At 53.5% G+C, this 26,978-nt stretch overlaps 1 protein-coding gene across 6 annotated transcripts in view; it reads right to left on the bottom strand.

Moving 5' to 3' along the window:
* The window catches only part of MYT1L (myelin transcription factor 1 like), a 136,160-nt gene that overhangs the window by 65,917 nt on the left and 43,265 nt on the right, over positions 1–26,978 (bottom strand). For 4 of the 6 annotated variants that reach the window (XM_088837766.1, XM_055427968.2, XM_088837764.1 and 1 more), the window contains exons 6-13: positions 25,243–25,377; positions 21,114–21,204; positions 19,523–19,630; positions 15,306–15,517; positions 8,056–8,306; positions 5,687–5,920; positions 3,418–3,539; positions 2,483–2,551 (exon numbers count right to left, since the gene is read on the bottom strand). In XM_088837766.1, the coding sequence (XP_088693892.1) occupies positions 2,483–2,551; positions 3,418–3,539; positions 5,687–5,920; positions 8,056–8,306; positions 15,306–15,517; positions 19,523–19,630; positions 21,114–21,204; positions 25,243–25,377 (1,222 nt within the window). Of the gene's footprint in view, positions 1–2,482; positions 2,552–3,003; positions 3,067–3,417; positions 3,540–5,686; positions 5,921–8,055; positions 8,307–15,305; positions 15,518–19,522; positions 19,631–21,113; positions 21,205–25,242; positions 25,378–26,978 lie in introns of all 6 variants that reach the window. The other 2 variants (XM_088837762.1, XM_088837763.1) reach the window with 1 other exon arrangement.

Here is a 26,978-nt window from a genome sequence, read left to right as displayed (position 1 = left end):
CTTCTTAAGTCTATCCCACGTGCGCTGCTCTGGGTAAGTGTCATCTCAGGAAGTTCAAGAGGATGCGTGACCCAAGACCCAGAGTGCATCTGGCAAAACTCGTTGCCTGTTTGAGATCAAGAATGTTCTGTTAACAGCCAACTAACAAAAGTCCACGTTAGAAGTGACAAGAGGAACGTTCTCAGAAGCTTCTGTTTCTTAGCTGATTCAGAAGAGAGAACAAAGTTTGACGCAATTGAGACCCAAAGGTGTCTGTATGAAGAGGTGGTGACCACTGACTCACACACTCTTAACCAGATGAGAGGCTTTGCTGTGAGAATTGACCAGATTGTTGAAAATGCACATGGAAAGAATAAGCTATTAAAGGGGCACGTGCGCGAATTATTCTAGAGGAAGCAGCTGCAAATCCTAAAAGGATTAACCTCTGCTTCTGTGCAGGGAAAGCCTTTGTGGCCGCACGAAAAAGCCAGAGAAGGAGGGGTGTCATCCATTAAAAGATTAACGAGAAAAAGCCACAGTATAATCCAAGGTATCCTCAGCTGAGAAAGACTTTTCATCAAGTGAAAAATGGTTGTTTAAATATCAGATTTATAGTAGACATGGAGGTGAAACAGAGCATTTCAGAAAACTTGTCAAGTTTGGATTTCCCAGAAAAAGGGTCAGTCGAAATGGGATTTACTTGCTGCAAAGACAAGTGACAAGTTACAAGTGATGGAGGCTTTTAGACCAGCTGGAAGCAGGAAAGGCCTCTGTGACCTCCCCTCCGGGAAGGCCAGGGAGGGGGCAAGGGACATCCACCCTGCACAGGACGCTGTGAAGGGCGGACCCCCTCTGAAGATGCTGACGGTGTGGACATCACACCGGCCTCCAAGGAGAGACAGAGCAAGAAGGAGGTGCCAACCCCGGAGGAGAAGCCGGTCTGCCTGGAGCTTCCGATCAACACGACCATCTAAGCCCAAAGGCTGCGGAGGCAAACCAAGGAGAGCCAGAACCGCCGGAAGCCTGCTCAGGTCTCCGACCTGGAGGCCACCAAGGAGAAGCCACGCTCCCAGGAAGCTGTCCCCAGGCTGTCCCGTTGACAGCTGGCCTGCTGGGACTGGAGACACCCTCCTCAGCGAGAGGCAGACGGAAGTCGCCGTGTGCTACAGTGTTAGGCAAGGTCCGAGTACGGTTAACCCCATTTCAATCGTGAGGGGAGCATGGTTTCAAGCCACGGAAAAGGAGGTCTTAACAGAGCGGGCTGGGTGGTTCTTGCTAATGCTGTCCGTTTGAGGTCCTAAACTACGTGTCCGCCAGGCACTGCGTGGACGGCTACAGACCGCACAGCCGTCAAGCAAGAGGACGCCCTCCCGGTGTTTACACGCCACGAAGAGAACTCCAGGGTCTGGTGGTGGGAGGGCTAGTTCAGGAGGTCACTGAACATGAGCAGGTGGTCTATGGCGCTAGGGCCCTGGACAGGGGTCCTGTAAGAAACGACACGTAGTGAAACAGAGCCTGTGCCCCCGGACCGATGCCCTGCTCTGTCGTGGGGGGGTCCCGGGGGAGGGAGCCCAATGGGGTCTGAAAGCAGAATCTTCTCTGCATCAGAAGGAAAGCCCTTTCCAAACGAAATGGAAGCCAAGCAATTTGACGTGATGATTTTTAGAAAAGGCCAGGTAATTAAAAACGATGCCTGGAGAATCTTGGTTCTCATCAGGTTGTGGAAAGCTCATCTCACCCTTGTTCTCCTGACAGATACTCGAAAGTCCGTTCCAACTAGATGACAGCAGGGCTTAATACGTGGGCTGGGGCTTGGCCTGACTTCTTCCACACCCTGCCTAGGAGCTGAATGTGAATACGTCCATCTACCTACTTACACCTACAGACACAGAGAAGAGAGCCCTTAGTCTGGTGGTGTGGATGCGGCTGACCAGACCTGCGCTGAAAACCCAGAGACAGTTCCAGGCGCAGGGGAGAGGCGGCTGCGCTGCGTGTGCTGGAGAAGCCTGAGCTGGGTTACCGCTGCCCTGATGAGCATATGTGGCCATGACCACAGCACACTGAAGGAATTAGCTAGGATCATGGCGGGGTTTGGTCCTTCGTCCTGTTTAAATATCCACTCTAAAAATGATCATAGTAAGCACTGACTTAAAAAAAATCAGCTTCTGACTTTTCACATGACAATCACTTCCTTAAAGTCTGAGTAACGCTGCAAAACTCCCCTTCCACGTGCATGCATATCTGGAGAGAAAATGCCTATGCTTTAGAAAATTCAAGATGGAAAGGATGTGGTGTGAAACAGCTAGAGTAAACGAGAGGGAAAAGGCAGATGGACTGCCCACACAGCTGACCGAAATCCTCACGAACGCTCACGTGTGCTGAGCTGAGGCGTGGTGTGCACAGGTGGCTTGGTAGACACATGTGTTTTGGCAAACGACACACCCCTTTTGTTACCACTAAGTGAACAGATTTTAGAAAGAGAAGTATTTTTGTGAAATCTTACTTGAGTTCTTGTGAGCTGGTGGCCAGCATACTTCGAATGCTTTTGTCAGCCAGCGGGCAGCCCGACAGACTGTAAGACAGGCCAGAAGAGTCCGGTGAGAAGCCCTGAGGCCCAGCGTACGTCCCCAACAGACACAACATAAAACTGAAATCAAAAAGTTGAATGCAGAAAAGCGATGGGGCAAGTGCTGTATATTGAATTTTGTTGGTGCAATGGACTAATTCATGTTTCCATAGAAACTTAAGGAAGCATGTCTTTGCAGAAACCATTTGAAAAGTTAAGATTCAAATATTTGGGCTCTTTGGTCTCAATGTCTGTAAATCATTTTCCAAATTTAGGTAGCTTGCTTTGAGACAAAAGACTTTATAGAAATGTCGATTAGCATGCTTTTGAAGGTCAACATATAGCACTTAAAGGGGTGACACAGAAGTCAACGTTTGTACTGGGACAGCATTGTTGAGGTAAGCTGAAAACAATAAATTGAGAAGACAGAATCCACCATGAGGAAAATGAAGGCACACCTTCTATGCGAGGCGTAATTACCAGTCACATGACCACTCCCATCACACCTCGGTGTTGGACATCTGCCACCAAACAAAAACAAAACAGCCAAAGTAGTGAGCATGTTCCAAAAAAAAAAACTTGAAAAAAGTTTCATTGTTTCCAGTTTAGCTGCAATGTCTGCACGGGGTTTAAGCTGCCTGAAGAAAAGCTGCAAATGCACAGGATCACATGGAAATGGCGCCTCCACAGCACAGAGCATCGCTCAGAACAAGCTTCCGCGGCTGGCCTGTTGCCCACCCGCCTGGCCCCTGGGCACCTCTGTGCGCTGTGCGTGTCGCATGCTCAGACGGCAAGGCAGATACAGACCCGGGAGGACGTGAGCCAGAGGTGGGGCTCGGGGGAGCGACCGTCCCGCCGCGCGCAGTGCTTACGTTATCAGGTCTTTCTTGCTCTCCTTGCACTGGGGGTACTTGGGCTTGGGGCTTGGGATGGTCACCTCCCCTGGGTACCTTCTTTCTTCGAGGGCCTCCTGGAAGGGGTCCAAGTCTTCTGGCTGCGGGTGAAACACAGCTTCAGGGCCACAGAAGACCCTGGACACAGACGGGAGGCTGTGTTCCCCCATCCCGGCCCTCCGTGTCCCAACCTAACCCTTAAAATCACAACGCTCTCGTCGCGAGGATGCAAACCCAGTTTCGTTCAAAGAGCATCTTTGGTCTACGCGGCACTTGCTTCTCACCACTTGCTCTAAACCCCTAGTTCAGGGCGGAGATTCTGATTCCTGCAGCTGCACAGTGAAGCGGCCGGGCAGCCTGACCAGCTGCTCAGTGGGCCGTGCTCACCAGGTTCAAGGCCGCGGCACCGCATCCAGCACCGCCAGGCAGAGCTCAAGCTTTCCATGCAGACACCTGGGGCGTCTGGCAATCCCCACTAAGTGCTCTACACTCCGGAAGTGTTCTACATGCTGTAAGTCCCAAGGCAAGGGAGCGCCCACAGACTGATGCTGTGAGTTTAAATCACTGTAGCTGCTGCTGCTGCTAAGTCGCTCCAGTCGTGTCCGACTCTGTGCGACCCCATAGACGGCAGCCACCAGGCTCCCTGTCCCTGGGATTCTCCAGGCAAGAACACTGGAGTGGGCTGCTATGTCCTTCTCCAATGCATGAAAGTGAAAAGTGAAAATGAAGTCGCTCAGTTGTGTCCGACTCTTCGCAACCCCATGGACTGCAGCCCACCAGGCTCCTCTGTCCATGGGATTTTCTAGGCAAGAGTACTGGAGTGGGGTGCCATCGCCTTCTCCGAAGGCAGCATTAAATTTTTTTTTTTTTAAATAGAACATTCTTTGGCTAAGAGGGGCCCCTTGCAGTAACCTAAAAATTCCTATAGGTGGTGATGTTCAGCAAACGTGTTTCCTGAGAGCAGGAAACACTTGTGTGACACTTGACGATGGCAAAGCTCTGTCTTTTTATGGGGGGTTAATTTTAATTAAAATAAATTCGGAGATTCAACTTCCATGCCTTATTTGGTAGTAACGATTTAACGTTGTAGGAAAGAAAAAGTACTTTGGAATTTAGCTTGCCACTCAGATTCTATTCTCCTGGATACTTAAATCAATTTTAAGAATAAACATAATAGGCTTCAGATGTAATGGCCTTATAAACAGGTACCTTCCCTGACAATTCCTGCAAATAGCTAATGTTTCCTTTTTATCTACCTCTCTGTTTCTGTAAGATGCTATGGCTTTGATGGTGGTCTCCCTATTGTGTTCGAAAAGAATTTTCATTTTTCAGGGAATAAAGGAGATGTCATAATTTGCAGAATTGAACACTGGAGAAAAAGTCAGTCTAATAAAGAACAATTCTTTTTTCATTTATTTTCTTAGCCTAAAGAAAATTGTAACTATTTTAACGATTTGAATTTGAAAATTGTAACTACTTCAAAAATACGTTCTTGACATAGGTGTTTTGGTAATGTTGTAGTCAACAAAGATTTGGGTGACTATACAAAAATAATTTATTCTAAGCGGCAGGTCACTCTTTTGCATATTTTGGGTGTTTTGGAGAACAGACCCTGTCCTTCCCTGGTAGCTCAGATGGTAAAGAATCTGCCTGCAATGTGGGAGACCTGGGTTTGATCCCTGGGTTGGGAAGATCCCCTGGAGAAGGAAATGACTACCCATTCCAGTGTTCTGACCTGGAGAATTCCATGGACAGAGGAGCCTGGTGGGCTACAGTCCATGGGGTTGCAAAGAGTCGGACACGACTGAGCGACTTTCACTTCCCTGTCCCCAGCTTCAAGGAGCTAGCTAATTAACAACACAGAATTAAACATGTCAGCATTTAAGAGTCTCCTTATAATTCCTTACCTGCAAGGAGAACCCTGCATTCTATCAATTTATCACCCAGAAAAATGAATTGGTAAGCTGTTCGCACATTTTCTCAGAAAAATTGTTTGCAACAAAACACACTTGTTGGAAAATAAAATTCATCGTTCAAAGGAGTCACTGGTTTGTTTCGCTCTCATCAATGTTACTCCCAAACCTCTCCTGGGTTAACCAAAAAGTCTTCTAAGCTCCAGTCAGCTAAAAGTCATATTTAAAGGGAAAAGGCTGTTTTCGCTAAGGCGTGCACCCCAGGGCATTTTCCCTCAGTGGCACCCGCTGGGCGGGCTGGGTGGGCGGGGGTGGGGTCCACGAAGGGCACGTACGGTGACTTCTTTGGCCTCATCCTCGTCCATCCTGCGGGGCTTCATCTTGGTGTAGTCCACGGGCAGGTCCCAGCAGTCCCCCTCACTCAGCTGGAAGCACCGGCTGCTCACCACTGCCTGCTGGGGGGACATGGGCTCCAGCGGCGTCAGGATCGGGCAGCAGCCTTCCCGTGGCCGCTGCTTGTTCATGCTCAGGTCCAGGGTCCCGTTCTCATCCACCTCCATGTCGGGGTTCTGCGAGACAGAAGGACATGGTGACTGTGTGCATCTCCCCTCAGACCACAGCCCTTTCGCCAGGACAGAATCCAAGCTGCAAACTCCTCATGGCAGTCTCACTTGCAAAAGCTCCCCAGGTGAGCAGAAGTGGTCCCCGCATCCATTCTGCTCTCCACGCGTGGCTGTGAAACTGGCTGACGTCCATCTTTCCGCTCACCTATGGACCACCTCTCAACCTCTCTTGCCGCTTATCCACTAACCCATCATCTCTCTCCCACTTAACTATCATAGATCTGTATCTTTTTTCAAATATGTCTCTGCTTTTAGAAATAAGCCTCACCAGAAGAAAAACAAGTGCCTGGTTTCAGTTCTATCACAGTTCAAAGACCTCTTAAGAGGTCAGAAATGGATGCGTGTACAAATTATACATATATATGTAAAAATGTACACAGATTTAAAATTCTCCTTTAGTTTCACGGATGCTAATACTCCTAGACTTGGAGATGAAGAAAATACAAGAATTTAGAGGGATGGAGGAGAGGAACTGTAATTTACTTCTTTTTTTTTTTGGTGGGGGGAATCAAATTGAGTCCTACCAGGTACAGGCTCTGGGAATATAGTAGTGAACAAAACAAAACCCCCCACACAGAACTTACTTTCCAATGCAAAACCTTACTATATATGATGAAGAGGATTTTCTATTTTAAGGCAGGGAAATGTGCCATCACAGTACAACACGCTTCCACAGCAGTGATCGCAGCTGACCTGCTCTAAGGGTCAGCAAACCTGCAATTTAGTCACCCAGCTTTACAAAAGCCGAAGAGGTACAGGGTGAGGGCTTTCTTTTCTTTTCTTTGATGCTTTAAACAGATCAAGAATCCCTGAGAATCTTCCTCTAGGGAATGGGAAGAGAAGGAAGGGCAGATGGAGGACAGAGGAAAGAAAAAATACCCCCGACAATCTCCATTATTTTCCCCAAAGAGTCAAACTCTCTTGAGCAATTTGATGTCAGAGCTGGCGTGAAGGCTGCTGCCTACTCAGACGTCTGGCGTCTCTTTCCTCAGGATGTAACAGCAGAGGGAAGGTGCCTGGAACCAACCTCTGCCTCTGGGCTCTTACCGGGGTAAATCCCAGTGTATTATTCTGCCTGAACACTCCTTGTCAAAGTGCACCTCTGGTTTCCAGCTTTCAGACTAATATAACCTTCATCATGTCTGACTGTAATTCCCTCGGTCTTAGTTTATATTTAATAAAGAGAAAACAACAACAATAAACAAACCTCGAAGGGGTTATTGTCTTTTGTTTTTCCCCTTGCCACAGAATTTCCTCCATGGCAGCCTGGCATTTTAGCAGCATCACCATGGAAATTGCATGCCCCTGACACTCCTCCAAAATCCAGGAATAAAAATATTAATAGAGAAGAAAGCATTTGCAAGACATAAAATTACTGACCTTTCTCCATTCACACAAACCACACCTATCTCTAACAACTACGGTCAGTGTGGTGTGCTCAGGAGCATGCCCAGCAGCGCTGGGCGATGGGGCGGCCCTTTGTTCTGGAGAGGAGAGCCGCCCGCTCGCCGGCGCGGGCAGGACGCGCTCGCGCCCGGGTCCCTGGCCAGCTCCGGCACGGCGGGGCCGAGCGGCTTCGCTCCTGTCGGGAGCCGGTCGACGAGGACCCGCCCTTGCCCTGCTCACCGTCCGCATCTGTGGTGCTGTGAACTAATGGAAGCTGACTGTAATTGCTTGGCTGGGAGCCCGCAGGGAAACGGGATTTTTGCCCTTTCTTTGTTCCCCAGCTCTGGGCTGGAGGGCGCGGTCCAGCCCGCCCGCGGCGCTGCACACCCTCCTCTCAGGAGGGGCCGGGGCGCAAGGCCCCTCGAGGTTCGTAGCCTCCGTGCTGCCCCCGGGATCGCCAGGAGGGGAGCGAGGTGTGGGTCCTAACAGGCGGAGGGGCGGTGCCTACGTGCACAGGTGACTCTGAAGGCCTGATCTGGAAAACGTGTCCCCAGGGCCGCGCGCAGTCTGACTTCCTCGGAGCAGAGCCGGCGGCCCGCGCCGGCGTCTGCGAAGGAGGCGGCAGGGCGCGCCCGGCGGGGCCTCGGGGTCGGGGCGCCGGGAGGCGCGGTGGGGTGGGGGCGCCGCGCCCGTACCCTGGCGGCGCACAGGTCCTGCGGCTTGGTGGACAGGTTCTGCGGCATCTCGCGGCAGCGCGTGGACAGGTTGAGGATGGCCGTGGCCGCCATGTGCGCCGCCTCCGCGTCGTGCGTGTAGTCGAAGCTGCTCTTGCTGCACGTGCTGCTGGCGCTGCTGCCGCCGCCGCAGCTCAGGTTGCTGCTGCTGCTGGGCGCGTAGGTGCTGGTGCTGCTGCTGCTGGGGCTGGCGTCCTTGCAGTACCGCTTCGCTGGGGAGACAGCGCGCGGCGGTGACTCGGGGGCCCCGCCCCGGCCCGCGGCCGCAGAAGCGCGCCCCGCGCCGCCCTCCCGCCCTGTGCGCCCACACCCGTGCGTCGGTCCCCAGGGGGACAGGGCACCTGCCCACCGGCTAATTCCCTGAAATGAGCCTGGCTTTTCCTGCTTTTTCCTTCTTTCCCACTGTGTGGGCGGAGCCGGGAGCCCGCAGGAAGCGCACCGCGGCTCTCAAGCAGGGACCCAGGGCAGGGGCGCTTTGGAACTGATCCCTTAAAGGCCAGCCTGGTTCGGGCGCGGCCACTGAGGCGCAGGCAGCTATCGGCCGCACCAGCCTGACCACAGCCCAAGGTTGGCTCATCTACTCTCACGGGGAGACGGGGACCCTGCAGCCCTTTGGGGCGCCCTGTTCTGTGCAGACGACCCAGATGCACAGGGAGGGCTCTTGTGGGTCTGCGAGCACCCGTGCTCTGGGAAGGGTGGGCCCTGCCGCTCCGCCCTCGCCTGCATCCCAGCCACCACCTTCGCTCAGGGATCCTTCTGAGCAATCAGCCTCCCGACCACCCACTCGGGCCCACAGGGCAAGGGTGGCTTCCGGAGCTGTTTGCACCTCCTTTCGTTCAAGGACAGGAAGATGACCGATGGATGACTGATTAGGATGTGCCCGGGTCATTAAAGACACAGGATGCCCTTTGCTTAGGAGTCAGCAGCTCGCCTGACCCTGCAGAGGGGGCGGGAATTACTCCGAGGGGAGCCCCGAGGGAGCCAGGAGAGCTGACTGCAGGGTCTGCAGGGTGCCACCCCCTCCAGTAAGCCACCCCTTCACAGGGCACAGGCCCCTTCCTGCAGGGAGCTCAGCTGTCAATGCGACAGAGGCCAAGGTGCAGGGGGAGCCCAGAGGGGGCTCTAGCCCTGCTGAAGGCTGCCTCTGTGCGTGCGAGAGCCGCATCAAGATCTTTCTGGCTGACAAGTCACCTCTTCTGAAAGAGGGAGGGGACGCTGCTCCCCTGTCCTCAGCATTGCCATCCTGGTGCCTGCAACCTGGCGCCCCGCCCAGGTGTGGTCAGCAAGTGACCGAAACCTCACAGCCATCACTGCTGGTCATCACAGCACCCCCAAGAGTGGCCCCAAAGCACCCTGTTCCAACAGGAATGAAAGCACTGACTTTCACCATCGACACCTTTTGACCTGGGACGGAAGACTGAGCTTTCCTGACCCCAAGGACGGGGCGTGGGGAGGCTCTGCGTGTGCAGCCGCCAGGGAAGCCGCCGGCCTTGTCGCACACCCTCACACCGCCCAGCGCGAGGAGCGCCTTTCGTCCCGCTCATCAGACTCAGTCAAGCCCGAGGACCAGTCCTCACACTTGCGCGTGGTCTGCCTTCTTCTGTCCTCTCTCCCCTGTGAGCACACCTGCTCAGCACAGCAGACGGAGCAGGGGGTGTGGTCCCCCATCTGAACACAGACGGGGAGGCTGGGGCCGCGCAGGGGCACCTCCAGTGGGTTCTGTAAAGGAACCAGGGCAGCCGGCCGCTCGGCGGCTCACAAGACTTGCCGAAAGGACTCAAGTTTGTGGCTTCACATCGCTTACAATTTTGTTATAAAAACATGAATATTAAAAACTGGGAGAAATGAAATACTACTTAGGAAGGATTTTGTTTTTTTCCCCTAGTGAAAAGAGGGATTTTTTTTTTCTGGTTCAGGAAAAGAAATATGGTCCACATAGATAAGAAAAAAAGTTTTGTTTTGCGATGAGGGGATTTCAGTTTCTAAAACAAAGAAAACGGCATACGTGTCTCTACGCAACAGATTGCACTCTGCAACTTCTGGCAAAAGGCAATGACTTTACCAAATATTTAAATCAAAAGATTCTACTTCCCCTGGATCATGCCAAGCTGATGGGCCTCGTCCAGAATTTTAGCAGCTGATGGAACTGGACAATTTATCGATGTGCCTGTCAGCTCACGTGACCCAGAAGGAAGGCGAGCAGAACATTCGTTTCACAAGCATCCTTTCACTGTGGGTCATCAATCATGCATTCTTTGCTCCAAATGCAAATAAGAGTCTGTGCATTTCAAGTCTCTCAGATAATGAAGCTCTTTGGTTTTAGTCATTATTTCCTATTTGTAAAATATTTACAGAGCTGTTAGTGTCAGTAATCTTCATGACCAATCACACGAAGAGCCGACTCACTGGAAAAGCCCCTGATGCTGGGGAAGATTGAAGGCAAAAGAAGAAGAGGGCGGCAGAAGGTGAGATGGTTGGATGGTTTCACTACCTCAATGGACATGAATCTGAACAAACTTCAGCAGACAGTGAAGGACAACGGAGCCTGGCAGGCCGCAGTCCATGGGGTCGCAAAGACTCGGCTACAACTTAGCAACTGAACCGCAGCACACTCAGAGCTTCTGGGGCTCACTGCGTGGACACCAGGGGGTGCCACATAGCAGGGGCAACTCTCTGCCTCGCTCCCAGCCCTGGGGCAGCCCCCCTTCCACTTTAGCCAAGTAAAAACTTGCTTTCTTTTTCTTTTGACAAAGATATTTTCCATCAAAGCTTTTTCCAATCAACCCGGAAACAAATGCATTCCTTGGATGCCAGCGCATCCCTGAACTTAGGAGACAGAACAGCTTCTATTCCAGAGAGAGGCCCTCATATTTACAACATCAGAAGTCCACCTGATCTTACCCCGTGCTGAGAAGTATCTCTTTAGGTGCCCTGCCCTCTCGTGTAGGAAAAGGAAAATCAGGTTGGGGTTTCCAGTGATTAAAGATGATGAATTAGAAAAACCACCACCTTCCAACTTAGTCTACTCCGCCTGAAAGACTTTTACACGTGAGTGAGTTGCCCTTCTGAATTATCGTTTTCTGTAGGGGGTAGATCACTGTGGCCTTCCCACCTGAACTTCTGTGAAAAGCAGACAAAATCGAAAACAGATGGAGATATGCTTCCTGAGGATCCGCCCCATTTGGGCCTGTGCCCCCGTCAAGTCTGGTTGGACTCAGGGGTCTGCACCCCTCATTTCGTAGCCCTGACTCCCAGGCATCATGTGGGTTCCTGGCTGTGCTTTCCCGTAAGCAAGCCGAGACGCAGATGCAGTCCTCAGGGGAACAGCTGCACCTCCCGAAGACAGTTTGCTCACGTGGTTTAGGGTTTATCATGTCTAAACCAGGGCTGGATTCTCAGTGGACTCCCGTCCGCTCGCTCGTTCTGTTGTCTGCCCAGGCTGCACCCACCGGTGGGGTTTGGATCTCAGGAGATGGGACATGGGACCCAGCGCTGCAGAGGGAGGCCTGGACGCCTCCTTGTGCACAAACACGTCTGAGGAGGCTGGGGCCAGGTTGCTGAGTCCAGGCGCGATCTGTCCCGGAGATATGGCTGGAGAAGAAGCTTCTGGAGGCAGAGGTGAGTGTGGGGGGCAGGAGAATGGGGAGGCAGGTCTTCCAGAGAGAGACTGGCCTGGGGGTGGGGGTGGAGGCAGGAAGGACTGGCCCAGAGGATGGGACCTGGAGGCACAGGAGTGCTCACCCACGGGACCCTCCCTACCCCAGTGATGAGGCCTGGGAAGGGAAGGGCAGGCGATGGGGAGGTGGGCGCATCAGAGACAAGGCCTTTGAAGAGCAGCTGTTGCTCAGCTGCTGAGCTGTGTCTGACTCTGTGCAGCCCCGTGGCCTGCAGCACACTAAGTTCCTCTGTCCTTCTCCATCTCCCTGAGTTTCCTCAAACTCATGTCCATTGCGTCGGTGATGCCATCCAGCCATCTCATCCTCTGTCGTCCCCTTCTCCTCCTGCCTTCAATCTTTTTCAGCATCAGGGTCTTTTCCAGTGAGTTGGCTGTTCACATCAGGTGGCCAAAGTATTGGAGCCTCAGCTTCAGCATCAGTTCATCCAGTGAAAATTCAGAGTGGATTTCCTGAACAGAGAGTGGTTTAAGGATGGGCAGGAGAACATGGAAGTTGGGAATAACCCAGAGGGAGGCTCATGAGAGGGGCCCGCGCAGGGCTGAGAACGGGGGTTTTTAACAAAGCCCGAGGGTAGTGACAAACTGCCTAGAGACACAGTGGGATGGCTTAGACCCGGTTGGAAACTTTTTCTGTGAAGGGTCTGGCAGTGGTGGAGGCTTGGGAGTCACGAGGTCTCTGCCGTAACCGCACGTCGAACTGTTGTCCTGGGAAACAGCCGCCTGTGATGCGAGTGAGGAAAAATGCTTCCGAACACTGAAATTTGAATTCTTCTCCTTTTGTTCTTTTTTCCCCATCATTTTAAAGTGGAAATGCCATTCTTAGCTCACCATAAAACAGGCCTGGGGGGAGGCGGGAGACGCCAGCCAGGGGCTGCTGAGGCGCAGGGCCGGCAGCCTGCAGGGTCTGCTCCCCCCGTGTCACTTCCGCACCGGGAGGTCCGATGTCGGGCTCCTCCCCGAGGCAGACGACACAAAGTCGCCTCCTCACCGCCTCCGGGTGGTCCTGTCCCTTCTCTCACGCGTCTCAAGCCCTGCCTTGCCAGCTGGCCGGCAGCTTCCGCTCACTCGTGGGTTTCCTGCCTTCTGGTAGTCCCCACTCATGATCAAGTTTAAAATACAGCACTTTGGTAAAACTCATGCTGGTCCTGCAGGCAGCGTGGACGCCTCGCTTCACTGTGCCTGGTGCAATTCGCTGTCTTCTGCTTACTCAGTCCCTTCCTTGAAGCTTGTTATAAAGAAAGGAGAGGGAGAAAATAGAGAGATGCATGGTGGACAGACAGCCGGGCCCATGGACGGAGGGATGGAGAGAGAGGGATGGACAGACGGTAGATGAGACACACAGGCAGCTACTCCTGCGAGTCTGGAAGAACGCGGGTGAACACAGCGATGTTGGTGGACTGTCCTGGTCATGGCTGGTGGAATGTGAAGGACGGCCCCAGAGCCTGGGGCAAGAGCCCTGCTTCTCCGGCCTCCGCGCACCCCAGACCCCCACTCCCAGGCGTCATGCTCCCCTGCCCCACCCGAGGCTCATTCCGCTGTCTCTGGGGGCAATGGCCCAGCCATTGCGCACCGGGGGCAAGTCTTGGAGACAGCCCTCTTGGGGGCGACTGCAGATGCCCGTCATGCCATGAAGGCTGCCTTCCCCTTTCCCTCAGTTCCTAGAAGACCTGGTGCTGAAGTGTCTCTTCTGTGTTCTTTCAATTTGGGGATCAGCTGAAGAGCAGGGCAACGGCAGGGGTCTTTTCTGGGGGGCCAGTGATACTAACATGTGTAGGTTCCCCTCCGTAGCCTTGTTGACCGAGCTGCACCTAGTCAGCCAGCAGGCTGGAACAATTGCTCCCTCTGCTCTCAAGGAAACCACCACATGGGAGGATTCACGTGTCCAGTACCACTAGGCTCTTAAAAGGAAGAGCTGAGAAAGGGCACGGTGACCCTAGTCATGACCTCACAGATCCAACCAGAACAACGCAGTGGAAAGGACTGGAAATCGGGTCTCGCAGGACAGCAGCAACAGGCTGTGTGCAGAAGTGGTCACCAGACCCTATAAAACGTCAGTGAACTGGGGACCCTACAAGCACAGACCTTAATTGTGTGGTCTGAAGGATTCAAGTTCTTCAGACCCCTTATTTGCATCAAATGAATGAAGTTATAACAAAGCCTGAAATCAGCAAATTATTACTACAAAACCCTCAATTATTACGTTATACCCTAAGCCACTCCCTCTTCTCCGCTTCCATCTTTGTTCCTATATATTTAGAATTGATACACGCAAGGATCATCAATCTGAGATACATCAAAGAAATATTAATTTCATTCACCATGCAAAGTAATTGCTATTAACGTGAAGAATGACTAAAATAATGTAGAAAAATGTGCAGCAACTCATATGGAATTGTAAAAAGGTTTTGGAACTCCCCAAGCTTTCAATTTAAATGGATTTTTTTGGTGTGCTGTGAGTTTAATTAAATATCTTTTTCAGAGAGCTACTTCGAAATCTTCCAAACCCTCCCTCCTGGCCTCTGCTGGAGAACGCCAAGGTAAGACTCCTAAATCACCCAGCATACACCACCCATGTCCCCATTGGTAACATCTGCCAACTAAGTCCAAGTATCTTAGAACTGGAAGTAGAAACGTGGTTAGACAGATACGGAAAGTCACAGAACGCAGTCTCCCCTCTGTGCCTCAATCACTTACCAAATCAGCTCTGCGATGGCGCGGGAACTAGTCTGTTTAGAGTTTGCACCCCTTCTTGTGGGCTCAAATATGTACGAGTGGAAATAAATGGTCTTTCCCCGGGAAGCACACGTTTACCTATTTCTGGGCTCTATTTTGTTGGTGGACACACTGGCAGCCATGAGTGAGGCCAGTGACAGAGTCACAAGGCCAGGCCAGGATGCTCCCTAGGCCCCACCCTGGGGTCCGAGCTGGAAGAAGGCTGGTGGGGCCCGTGGAAGCTGCATGTTAGACTCACTGGTGACTTTTTAAAAATGCTGCCCACAGGGACCACCTCTGGGGAGTCATATTTAACTGGTCTGGGGTGCAGCCATAGACATGAGAATTTAAGTCTCCCCAATGAATGCACCATGCATCCTGACTTGAGAACAGGCAGGGAACACAGAACTCTCAGAAGGACCAGGAACTCCGGGCAGCTACCCCAGCTCTCCTGGTTTTTTCTGTGTCGGGCGTCTATCAGGGGAAGCTGGTTGAGAGGACACGTCTCAGCAGCGCCGTGGAGCAGACGAGCCCACGGCTGTCTGTCTCCACCACCTGCCGGAGCCTGGATGATGCTCTGCCCTGGGGATGATGGGGAAGGGGGTCTCCCTCCCTCCCTGCCCCCCGCCCTCTCCCAGGACCTAATCGCCCACACCTGCGGGTACCTGGGGCCGCAGGAAACCCGCCTGGGCTGCGGGCGTGCTTCCCTCGGCGCCCAGCGAGCGACCCCATGCTCGGTCGGCTTGTGGGCAATGGGTATGTACAACAACAACATTATCAACGGCAAGCGTGACGCTCATGTAGAAGAGGGTGCACCTCCTACCATCGAATCCTCTGGGGGATATGTCCCTGGTTTGCACCTTGGGAGCTATGGCCCGCTTGCCATAAGTATGGCTGTCGTAAGTGTTGTACTCAAACGAGGTCTTGGAATATTTCTCCAGCTCTTTGGCCAAGTTGGAGCGAGGCGTGGTGGTGGGCACGCTGTTTCTGTAGCCGTAGTGTGGGATCTCCAGCTGCTTTACAAAGCACATGGGCCTGGAAGCAGAGAGAGAGAATGGACAGCTTGCTTTCTCACGGCCATGCATGAGACGCGGTTCATCTTAAAATGAGAACATCTTGTTTCTGAGCTGCGTTAAGGAACCAGAATCTCGCAATGAAATCCCAGTTCTGTTTTCTTGAGAAAAGGCCAAGCGTGCTGTAATGATACAACATCAAATCGGCTTCTGCCAAGACGCCGACTTTTTGGAAATAAAAAGAACAGAAAATAGAATACTTAACCTTTGCCGCCCCCCCGGCTTTTTTTCTTTTCAGAGTCTAAGAAAGTGTGGAGAAGACAATGCAAAGTGAGTGTGGGCGGGGTCTCAGGTCCCTGTGTCCCCTTTTGTGGGACTTTCAGACGTGTTGCAAGCGTCACGCATGGTGAAGTGAGAGAAGAAGCTCCCCTAACAGGACATGAGGAAGTGAGAGAAATACTCTCAAGGGTGTGGACGGAGAAGATGCTGCAAAGAAACATATTCAGCTGGACGACACGATGGAGCGCGTCCTGACGCGTCTGGACAAATGTTAGCACTTTCAATACCGTCGCCTAGCAGTCATTCGTGTTTCTACACTGTGGGACAAAACATTTAAACAGAACAGCTCTCAATTACACATTCGTGAATATTCTATCTTGATTTTTGTGTGTCCATCTGTCTCAAAGGACTGTTTAGACTTTTTAAAACAATAATTTTAGATTGACAGGAAACTGGTGCAGAGAATTCCCTTAGAAGTTTCGCCCCAAACTTATCTGTATGTTAAGTTTATCTATCAAATCACAGACACGTTTACTTTGATGTCATTAATTTACCTTATTTACTTCTCAAATCACCAAAAAGATGTAACAATTAGTTGAATGTCTATTATTTGGGGCATTTTAGCAAGCAGTGGGGGGGTCATAAGTGAACGAAAGCTTAGGCCTTGCCCTCAAAGGTCACCAGGACTGTGATCTTGTTTTAGGAGCCCAAGGGCGCTCAGAGTCCTGGGGCATGGAGGACACCCGGGGCTGTGAGAGTCCATTCAGTCTTAAGGGAGAAGGTGGTGTTTGTCAAGGGTTAGATCCGGGATGGGGCAGGAAACACACCCGGAGCACTGAACGGTAAGTGGGGGCAGCAGGAGGTGGGGCGGGCGGGCCCGGGCTGGGACTGTCCACTCGTCCAGGACGAAGGACGTGGGCCTGGAAGGCACGACCGCTAAGCCCCGAGGAGGTGGGGCAGCTGTGGGGGGTGCGCGGGAGCAGAGGCACCGAGGAGGAACGTTCGGTGACAAGATGCAGCGGCACTGGGGCCGAGACAGGGGTCTGAGTCTGTGTGGGGGCTTGGGCAGGACCACAGCCCTCACCTAAGTCTCAAGGACCTGTCAGACCACCTGCCTGAAGACTCTAGAAAGCATAAGCAGCTGAACGACCGTAGGCTGAGATTCTCTTCCTTCCTCCCTGTCTTCCTGTCCCCCCGCCGTCCCGAATGAGCAGCTCCTCGTGAAGGCATTCGGGGAGCATGAAGTGACGTGGATGGACCAGGCCCTCCAGACCCACTCACAGCCAGGTCATCAGTGCCGAGCTGCGCCCTTGGGGGATGCAGAGCTGAGCCCAGCCTGGTTGGCCCTGTGCCTCCCGCACTGTTGAGGGGGCGCTTCTGCCCTTCAGGCCTGTCCCCACGCTGCCTCTTCACTCCTAGCCCAAGGCTGTGGGGAAAATCATTGCTGCAGAAGGGCTGGCCCAGGGCCTTCTGTTTCACGGTCACTTGACATGGCTTCCTGTCACACTACGTGGCAAAAGGGGCCCAGGCTCAGGGTCAGAAAGGAGGCCTCTCTCTGAACGAGGTGACGTCTGCCACTTCCAATGTGTCTTATCCGTGCCACGTGGCCAGTGAGTGCCTCAGTGAAAGGCAAGCTTGGAGCCAAGCCCAGGATGGGGGGAAGGAGGTGAGCATGGGATCTGTCCAGCCCTGGGGGGCCTGTGCAAGGGTGGGGGTCCTGAACAGAAGCCCCCGCCCCGATCTCTCCCTTTGCTCAAACTCTCTGTGGTTAATCACTCCTCCCCAAATGCGCACTGCCGCTGAGCGGTCCTCGGGGAGGGACGCCTTTGGTGTGGGCGCACCTGTAAGCAGGGTGAGTCTCGGGCACCAGGGGACACGTTAGGTGGGCAGCGACCTTGAGGAGCAACGCCTAGAGGGGCGCACCCCAGAATTTACTGGGCTTTCTCTCTAAACAGTAGGATCATAGAAGGTTTTTATTTTTGTATTTCTGTCCAGTGAAGCATTTCTCATTTTCTGTAAAGATTTTAACTTTTCTCTTGAGAGATAAAAAGGAGTTTAATGACTACGGCAAAATCCTTTCAGTAAAATGGGAAGTAATACATGACAAAACCAGGGAGGTGTTTGTATCATTTGCCTAATGATTTTTTCCAGGTGATTTATCCCAAAGGAATAATTTAACAGAAGCAAAATGGCATATGTGTGTGTGTATGTGTGTGTATGTGTGCAGATGTGCGTGTTTGTGTGTGCTTTACATGTGCATGTGTGTATTCATGTGTGCACGTGTGTGTATGTGTGTATGTGAGTGTATCTCTACCTGGGTAGGTGGGTGTGCAAGTTTCTGTGTGTGTGCATGCAGGTGTGTGTATGTGTGTGTATGTGTGTATCTCTCTGTGTGTGTATGTGTGTGTGTGTGTGAGCGTATCTCTACCTGGGTAGGTGGGTGTGCACGTTTCTGTGTGTGTGCATGCAGGTGTGTGTATGTGTGTGTATGTGTGTATCTCTCTGTGTGTGTATGTGTGTGTGTGTGAGCGTATCTCTACCTGCGTAGGTGGGTGTGCATGTTTCTGTTTGTGCATGTCTGTGATGTGTGTGTATCTGTGCATGTGTGTGTGCAACTGTGTAAATGTGTGTGCGTGTATCATGTGTGAGTGTGTGTGGGCACTGTGTGTGTGGAGGTGTGTTTTGTGTATGTTTGTTGTGTGTGTGGTACGTGTGGACATGTGGGTATGTATGCACAAGCGTGTGTCTATATGTGCAGATGTGTGTGTTTGTGTGTGTTTGTGTGTGCATGCGTGTATGCGTGTGTGTGTGTGTGTGAGCGTATCTCAACCTGGGTAGGTGGGTGCACATGTTTCTGTGTGTGTGCCTGTGTGTTTGTGCATGTCTGTGATGTGTGTGTATCTGTGCATGTCTGTGCGTGTGTGTGTACGACTGTGTGCTTACTGCTAACCTTTCAAGGGTCAGCTTGGACTTGCCCTAAGTGCCAGGCTAAAAGCCCTTCCCGCCTCGGTGTGCCCCCGCCGTGGGCACCAGCAGCTGTGGGGGTCACGGCACGATTCTCACAAGGAGGCGGCTGCTGTGACCCTGACTAAACATGGAGGTCGACCAGCTTGCACATGGGTGAGGGCTTGAAGGGAACACGCGGAAATAAGTGTTGAGGGAAGTGAGGGCTTCTTCCTCACTGCCCCCCGAGGAACCATCCTAAACGTCGCCGTGGCGGGCACCAGGTGACCTTTGCCCCGCACCCCCTCTTCACTGCCAGTGACTGAGTGGCTTCAGGTAAGTCCTCTGCCCCCCGCACCCCGGTCTCCTCAGCCACTGAGCAGGGATGGCGACACAGGTGACATCATCCCACCCACCTCCTGGGGGCTTCTGAGGACGGGGCTTCTCTGCACTGCATGGACGTGGGTGCCCTTGGAACACAAAGGTTGGAGCGGGGGTGCTGCCCTCTCCCCCAAATTAAGATGCAGTGACTTGGGGTGCCCCGTGAATTCTCCAGCTGCCTTTTTGGCCAGAACCCAGAGCATCAGGGCCAGAGGAGAGCCAGAGACGGCTCCCTCTGCACTCCCAGGGCTCAGGGAGACCCAGGGGCGACGGACGGCACCGGGGGTGGGGGTCGTGGCCCCAGTGAGATCTCCTAACTGAACCAGCTCCCCTGCCCTGTCCCTAAGCACAGCCACCCCTCGGGGGGTCCAGGCGCCCATCCTGTGGGGGGGCCGTGCAAGCATCCCGACGCCGCGTCTGGTACCTGAGCACTCGGTCGGAGGCCTGGTTGGACTTGGACACGTCACAGCTCTGGTGCTTTTCCTGGGCCTTTGCCAGTTTCTCTGCTGCAGCAATAGGGCATCCGGAAAGGCTGCAAAGACAGGAGTCTAAGCGTCCTCTGCAGTGCCCTCCATCGACCCCATCAGCTCCTCCCTCCCTCCCTCTCGCACCGTCAGGCTTTTGAGCCTCAGGGATGGACTGAACCGGGAAGGGGCTTCACATGTTTGCCCCCCACCTCCAGCAGACAGGCTAATGGCCGTGTCATGGGAGTGAATGCACAGCCCTTTTCAAGGATGACAAAACAGAGGTAGAATTGTTCAAGGGACACAGAATTTTAGACACGGTGTCCGTTTTGGGATGCTCGCTGGGGAACTGACCACTGGGTAGGATGGGTTTCTGAAAACCCAGAGTGCAGGGCTCTCTGGCACTTGCTGACCTTAGCACGGTGGACACAGGCTGACCAGCCTGGCTGCCTCCTCCCCCAGAAGGGGGAGGAAGGGAGAATGATCTCGAGTCTCCTGTAAAATGTTTTCTGAACCTAAATATTTACAGGAAGAGACAGCAGTGTGCTCTCCTGTGTTTGAGCTGATTTTTCGTGAAACCCTGGTGTGTGCTGTGTGCATCTCCGCTCACAGAGCAGAGGCTTCATCCACATACACAGAGAGTCAGGAATTGGTGTGATTCTGGTGAGGATTTACGGAGAAGCTGATGCTGTAAGCCCTGTAATCAGGCATCAGGGGGCTGATCCAGCCATCACGTCAGGGTCCTCCAGAGAACACCCAGGAACATCTCTGAGGGGCACAAGTTTGTGACCTCACTCATTATAAACTTAGCACAAGTAACCAAGTTTATCAGACAAGCAACAGTTACAATGAAACTTCTAACAGCTTCCTCCATTTAGATACAACTTCACGCAACTTCGAGAAGCTGAAAGGACAGGCAGGACAAAAACAACTTGACAGGCTCTTGGAGAAAAATGACCTGTTGGGAACCGAATAATCAGATGCCACTTAGCAGAAGTCAGGACACGGCATGAAAGAGAGTGGGGTTTGTCCCGAGCAGAGTGCGGCTCTGCAGCTGCAGCCTGGGAAGACCTATCTCCTTGAGCCCTTTCCCGGCCTGTCCCCTCACCAGCATCTTTGAACACCTGCTGGCACCTGCTGACACCCACATGGAAGACCAGGGTGCCAGCAGGGGTCACGGGGTGGCCAAGTGAGGTCACACTGCGCTCGGTCTGTGGTCTCCAGCTGCCATCCCGTCTGACGGGGACGGGAGGGGACCTCCTGACCCCCGGAAGCTAAGGGAGTGGTTCCTGCCTTCCTTGGAGTCGCTGCAGATGGTCACGGCTCCATCCCGGGTCTGACCTCAAGGACACCTGCCGAGGGACCATCAGTCCATCACGAGCTGGGGAGACACCTGCAGAGTCGGGGTCCAAGCCCTGAGCTTTGCCGGGCGCCCTGGGCCGCTTCTGAAGGCAGTGCCCAGGCCCCGTCCCGCGGGGCTGCGCCCCCTCCCGAGGGCACGGGGCGGCTGCTGGGGTCGGCCCCCTGCGGGGGCGCGGGAGCTCCGCTTACCTTCTGTGGGAATTCCTGTTGCTGTTCACATGCCCTCGCCCCGTGCAGCCTGGAGTGGGACACTTGAGGACATTCTCGTGCATGGCAAGAACTTGACAAGGAGAGGCAGAGAGAAGAGCCCGGCGTTAAAACACAGGGACGGCCCAGGGCAAGGGTGTGCAGTCATTTAACAAAGGCGGCTTCCTTTACAGCAGACCCACACACGCCTGAGATGGACATGGGCCGGGAGACACAGGGAGGAGGACGGGCAGCTGGTCTCCACCCGACTCTGACCGGCATGCAAAGCGGGATGCACTGGGCAGGAGTGGGGGCTCGGGCGGTGGGCGCACAGGGCTGCTTCCGCCAGGGCAGGAAACCCGGGTCCCCGTGTGGCCCCCAGGCGCAAGCTCGGGGCGGGGGTCAGCCGTGTCGCAGCACGCAGATCGGCAGCTTGTAAACACACCTCTGCCTTGGAAACACACGTGAGGGGGTCATGGGTGAACAGGCACTCCCAAACCCAAATGTACATACAGTGAGTTAGATGATGACTTCCCATCTAGGAACTGGCTATCCTATTCTTGATTATACGACGAAGGAAGAGCTGTGTGGGCCCAGGGGAGATCAGGAGGGAGGTGCAGGGCCTGGCCCACAGGGTGGAGAAGCCCACGCTGTGCGCAGAGCCAGCCCGAGCTTCCCCGAGGAGGTCGTGGCCCTGGACTTTCGCTCGTGCGTTCCTTTGTGGTCCTCACTGACCGATCGCTGCCCTGGACTGTGGGGTCTGCCAGGGATGAGCAGCCCCATGACCGCCCCTCCCCGGCCCCCCGCCTGGTGGTCCCTGAGACCCACGGGCCCAGTGCAGCGAGCATGCTGACCCTCTGTGGCAAGGGTGCTCTGGCACCCGGCGAACACAGTCTGCCCGAATCCCATATGTCACTGTTGCCTACAGTCCCTCTCATCTCAGGGACCCTCCCTCGCTTTCCCGAAGCCCCTCCATGTCCCCCCGATGGGGCCCTGCGCCCCTTCAGCCCTGTCTGTTCCAGCGGTCCAGGCTCCATCCATGCGGGATGGCCGGGGGGCTCACTCTGCCAGCATGCGGCCCGAGCAGCTGCCAGGGTCTCCTCTCTGGGGCGTCACCTTGCCCCTCGCCACCCGCTCTCTGACCCGCCCACCTCGGCTCGCTTCTTGGCCCTTCAGTGACGCCTGATCACCTTCTCATCACCGCTCTCAACCTTCCCCGTGATCTGGCTTCCTCTCCTCCCCTCTGAGACTGAACCCTCTGAGTGCTAAGTCTCCCTTGGAGACGGCACATGCCTTCCGCTCCTGCCTGCGGTGGGCCACCCTCTCCTGCCAACGCCTGCTCCGCCCTCCACATCCAGCCTGCCCTGGGATGGGGTCTATGCTTCCCTGGGTCTGCAGGGGTCTTGGCTGCCTCTGGGGCTCAGTCTCCCTCTTGGGGGTCGTTCCAGCCTCTCTCGGCAAACTCGCTGCCCTCTGCATCACCTCCTGCCTTTTTTCTCAGGCAGCCCCTGCATGTGTGGGCCTCTCGGAAAAACCGCCTTCTGCCCTGTCCTCTGCCCCTGGGGTGTCTCTGCTCCTGCGTCCCCTCCTCTGCCCTCTTTCCTACACGCCTGTGTCCAGACCTCCCAGTCTGGGCTCCTGTTCAGCCTCCTCTCTGAGCAGCTTCATCCTGATTTTACTGACGCTGCCCAGAAGACTGGCCCCCTGTGTGTCTGACCTCGTCCAAGAGCCCTGGCTGGTCGTCCGGCCCATGGGGAACGTCACACACAGCGTCTAGCTTCAGCTGGAGAAGTCCAGGCCACCAGACTCCCTTTTGGATGCACCCTGTTCTGGATTCCCCACCTCGGTGATTGGGGGAGACTCGCCGTTGACCCCGAGAGGCTCCCGGTTGTCTTCTTCTCAACCTCCCTCCCTTTCTCCTCCTCACGTCCTGTCCTGCCAGCCTGTCTCTGGAACGTTCCTTGGACCCGACCCTCTGGCACCACCTCCTTCCTGCCTGGTCTCCCACGTGGACTGTCACAACAGCTCTTAGAGAACTCCGAGGGTTCCCTCTCAGACAGGATGGCTCGAGCATCACCCGTGTGAAGCCCACGGCGGGTCCTCATGCCCGCAGCAGGGGCCGGAGCTCGGTGGTGAGGTGGGCACACTGTCTCGTGCGCGTGGCCGACCCCCGCCGAGCCGGGCTGGGGGCTCCTGGACCAAAGCTGTGTCTCCTGTCACTCTCCGTGAGCCCTGTGTGTCTCTAACACGCTGTGCTGAAAGCTGGGGTACAGGCTACTTTACGGAATTCAACTGCACAGGAAAGTGGTTAGGGTGTGCTGGCCCAGGAAAAGCTAACAAATCAAAGGTAGAAAAAGACATGTTTCTATGGAGTGCTTTGACTCTTTGTCATTTCTATGGCAAAGACTCCCGTATGAGTCCATCTTTGGAAATGACCTCCTGGGGGTGCCCGAGAAAGTGACGGTGACCCTGGTTCAGAGCTGAGTCCACGGCACGTGAAAAAGGCACAGCCAGGTGCGGCCTGACACGGGGTCAGGGTGCAGAAGCGACTGCCTTAGACTGTTCTCGAGGAAACGGGGAGTCGGGAGGATCGCTCAGCCGTGAGAAGGGACGGATGCTCTACTTTGAGTCCCAGAGAAACAGCGCCCAGAGACGCTCCCTGTCCCTCACGCGTTAGTGCTGGGCCCTCCCGCCTTGTTTGGAGATGAGGACGAGTGACCCAGAGCGCAGGTCTCCTGCCCCACGACACAGCTGGTCAGGACTGAACCCGAACGCCAAGCCCAGGTCTCCACGCGGACAGCTGGGCTCCGGGCTGGGACAGAGGCGGGTTTGGGTCTGAGCTCCGGTCTCTGCTCGGAGGAGCTCAGAAAGCGCCGCGCATCCTCAGGGCGCCAGGTGCCGAGCCGGTTCCCAGGGGAGGAGGAGGCGCCTGGCCTTCCCGTTTCTCATCTGAAAACAGGGCCAATGCCCCTGCGGGTGTACTGGGGATTGGATGAGTGCGAGCGGGTGCCCGACCCAGGGGTGCTGGGCGGAAGCGGCCGGGGTGAAGCGAGCTGCCTCTGCTCATGTAACACACGGGCGCGGCCTCTCTGCAATCCGCTGCGGCCGCAGCCCTGGGCCTTTGCCCGCAGGATAGTTCCGAGAGACACGGCCTTCCCACCGCCAGGGGCTACCTGCAAGCCTGCAGCCACAGCAGCTTCTACAAATACCTGAAAACATTCAGCTCAACCTGTCCTCTAAGCTGCACAGCTTTTTCTACTCCTCCAAAGCTGGCTGCTGTGATGGGAAGTCCCCAGAAGGGCCCCTCAACCACCAGCTGGCCATTGCTGCTTCTCCAGCCGGGCGACGAGTGGTCCCCACTAGAAACCGCGTCTTACAGGACGAGGGAAACCCCACCGTCTTAGACTGCGAGTCAGGGGCCGACACAGTTATTCCTGAAAACGTGCCTTTTCCCTGAGCCATCAGTTCTAATTGTACCTTCACAGTTGGCACACTATGTGTCGAGAAAGATAAGCAGAAAAGGTACATCATTTCAGTTCTAAAAGAAACTTAGTTATTTAAATAGATGCAGTGCGTGTTCTCAGAACCTAACTAACAAACAGATTCATAAGATCGAAACCCACTCGAGTTAAACCTCCTTAAGATTTTATCATGTGGCAATGTTGGGACAGTATGAGCTCGATACTAAGTAGGATGCAGTTACACATAAATACTGGTCTGCGTGGATGGAGAAGCTCAGACTACTGGGCAAAAGCCACCTTGGAGTCCCTTTTCTCTGGGGGCCAGAGCCGTGGGGCGCGGGGTGGGTGTCTCAGAGACTGTCTACACTTGGCCTGCAATCTGGGGGGAAGGAGGGGGTGAGTGAGCTCGAGAGGAAGGCAGGACCAGGCCGGCGGCTCGGGGGCCACGGGGGGTGACACTGATGTGGGGCTGGGGTCCGAGGTGGGTGTGCAGGGGCCACACCAAGGAGGCGCTGCGGGCGCGGGAGCCGGGGTCCTGGCCGAGCTGCCCCTCGGACACGGACACACCCGCGTCAGGCGGCACTGACCAGAGATGGAATGACAGGCGAGCAGGATGTAGAAACGAGGCGCAGGTGTGTGCGCGCCAGGGCGTCGGTGAAACGCGGACTTACTTTCTGGAGGGACCCTATCTTTGTGCGGGCATCCGGACAGACTGCGGTGATGCGGATAAAGCCCGGTTACGTGGCCCGTTCCATCGCACCCGGGGGTGGGGCACTTGCTCTCTTTCTTTTCTGCTCTCGAGGGATCTAAAAGCGATAACAGGTGTCAAGAGAATGAATTTTTTTTTCAACCAACTGAAGACAAATGTGATTATTTAACAACCTGAAGAGACCTTGATACATAAAGACATAAAGCAGGTGTCGGGGACACACTGTGACATCCTGGGTCATTCTCTGGCTTCTGGTGATTTTTTACCTTAAGCGGTGTAATCATGAATCATATTTTACTTTCGATGCTAAAGAAAAAAAGGTTCTCCCTACCTGAACTCTTGCTTAATCATTTCCCGTGTGTTACATGATAAGTTGTTGCTCAAAGAAATCAACATAAATAATGATGAGACAGTGACCTTCTCAGAGAACAAGACATCTCTATAAGCCTTCAGCAACTGCTTCATGACATCCAACCAGGAAACATAACGTCTTTTAAGCACTCTGCAGCAGAGTTCCTTACTGAATTCTCTGATCATATACGCCATTAGCTGCACAGTTTTACTGGTACTGAAATGTCTTCTCTTGAAACACTGTTCTTAGGACACAAATTCAGTGCTTTTCTCAAGACAGACTGAACTCTCAGAAGGCACTGCAAGCAAATGGCCGAAATGGTAGGACTCCCACCTGACAGAGGTGATGGGCAATCAAAAATGTTTCAGAAGCTGCTGGAGCAATAATTTGTTTTGATCTCTTCGTCTGTGCTTGGAACCAGAGGAAGGCTTGGACAGCTGTGCGGGCATGCACCAAACTAAGAGGCGACGCTTCTAGGCAGCCTGTGGGCGATGTGGTGCCTGCTGGGGCGGAGCAGGGCTGGCATTTGGTCAGAACTTGAACGCCAGATGCCAGAGTGCAGTGACATTGCTAACAAAATTAACCCTAGACCAGAATTGGCTACAGTTCATAAATGTGCAGAAAATGACCCCAGAACCTATTTCTAAGGTTAAAGCCCAGATCAAACAGTCACACCAGTGTGTGAAACAGTACTTTTGAACCAGTTTTCAAAACGAGATGCACAGCTGAGCCATAGATGGCGGCTCCTAGGAGTCTCGCCCAGGGAAGCTACAGGTAACAGGTCTTTCGGATTTAATGCTTTTATGTTGATACTGCATTAATCAGGCCAATAGTAATTTTTCTAGTAAAACATCTAGAAAACAGATGTTTTACTTTTGGAGAAGGATTTATTTTCTATCAAGAAAGAGGATTGGTTTAAATTTTTTGGAACTTTTATATGATTTTTTTCTTAATCATTTATGCAAACTTGAAATAGACATAGGATTCACAGAAATATATATATATATATCTATATACTTTTATGTGTGTATAAAAATCCTTCCTTTTATTGTTTAGCTAATATTTTATTCTCTAAGATATATCTTTTAGGTCCTGGAATCTCTTAAACCAGTGAGAGATATGTCCGAGATACAATGGTCAGCTACTTTCTGCCTTTATTTACAGATAATCAACTCTGAAGACAAATCTAAACCTATGCTTCTGTGACTTCAATTTCTGAATATCTTTAAATTTGAGCTTCTCTGACAACCAAAAGGCTCAGCATTTTATTGCCTTTGAGGAATTTCATAATAATAGTGGTATAACTGAATGGATGCAAATATAAAACAATAAGTGCAAGTAACCAT

Source organism: Moschus berezovskii, chromosome 7 (genome assembly GCF_049115385.1).
Source record: "Moschus berezovskii isolate FMDL1 chromosome 7, NW_MosBer_1.0, whole genome shotgun sequence".
Classification (NCBI taxonomy): domain Eukaryota; kingdom Metazoa; phylum Chordata; class Mammalia; order Artiodactyla; family Moschidae; genus Moschus; species Moschus berezovskii.
Note: the sequence above shows the minus strand (reverse complement) of the source record. Positions and strands in the feature narration are given on the sequence as shown.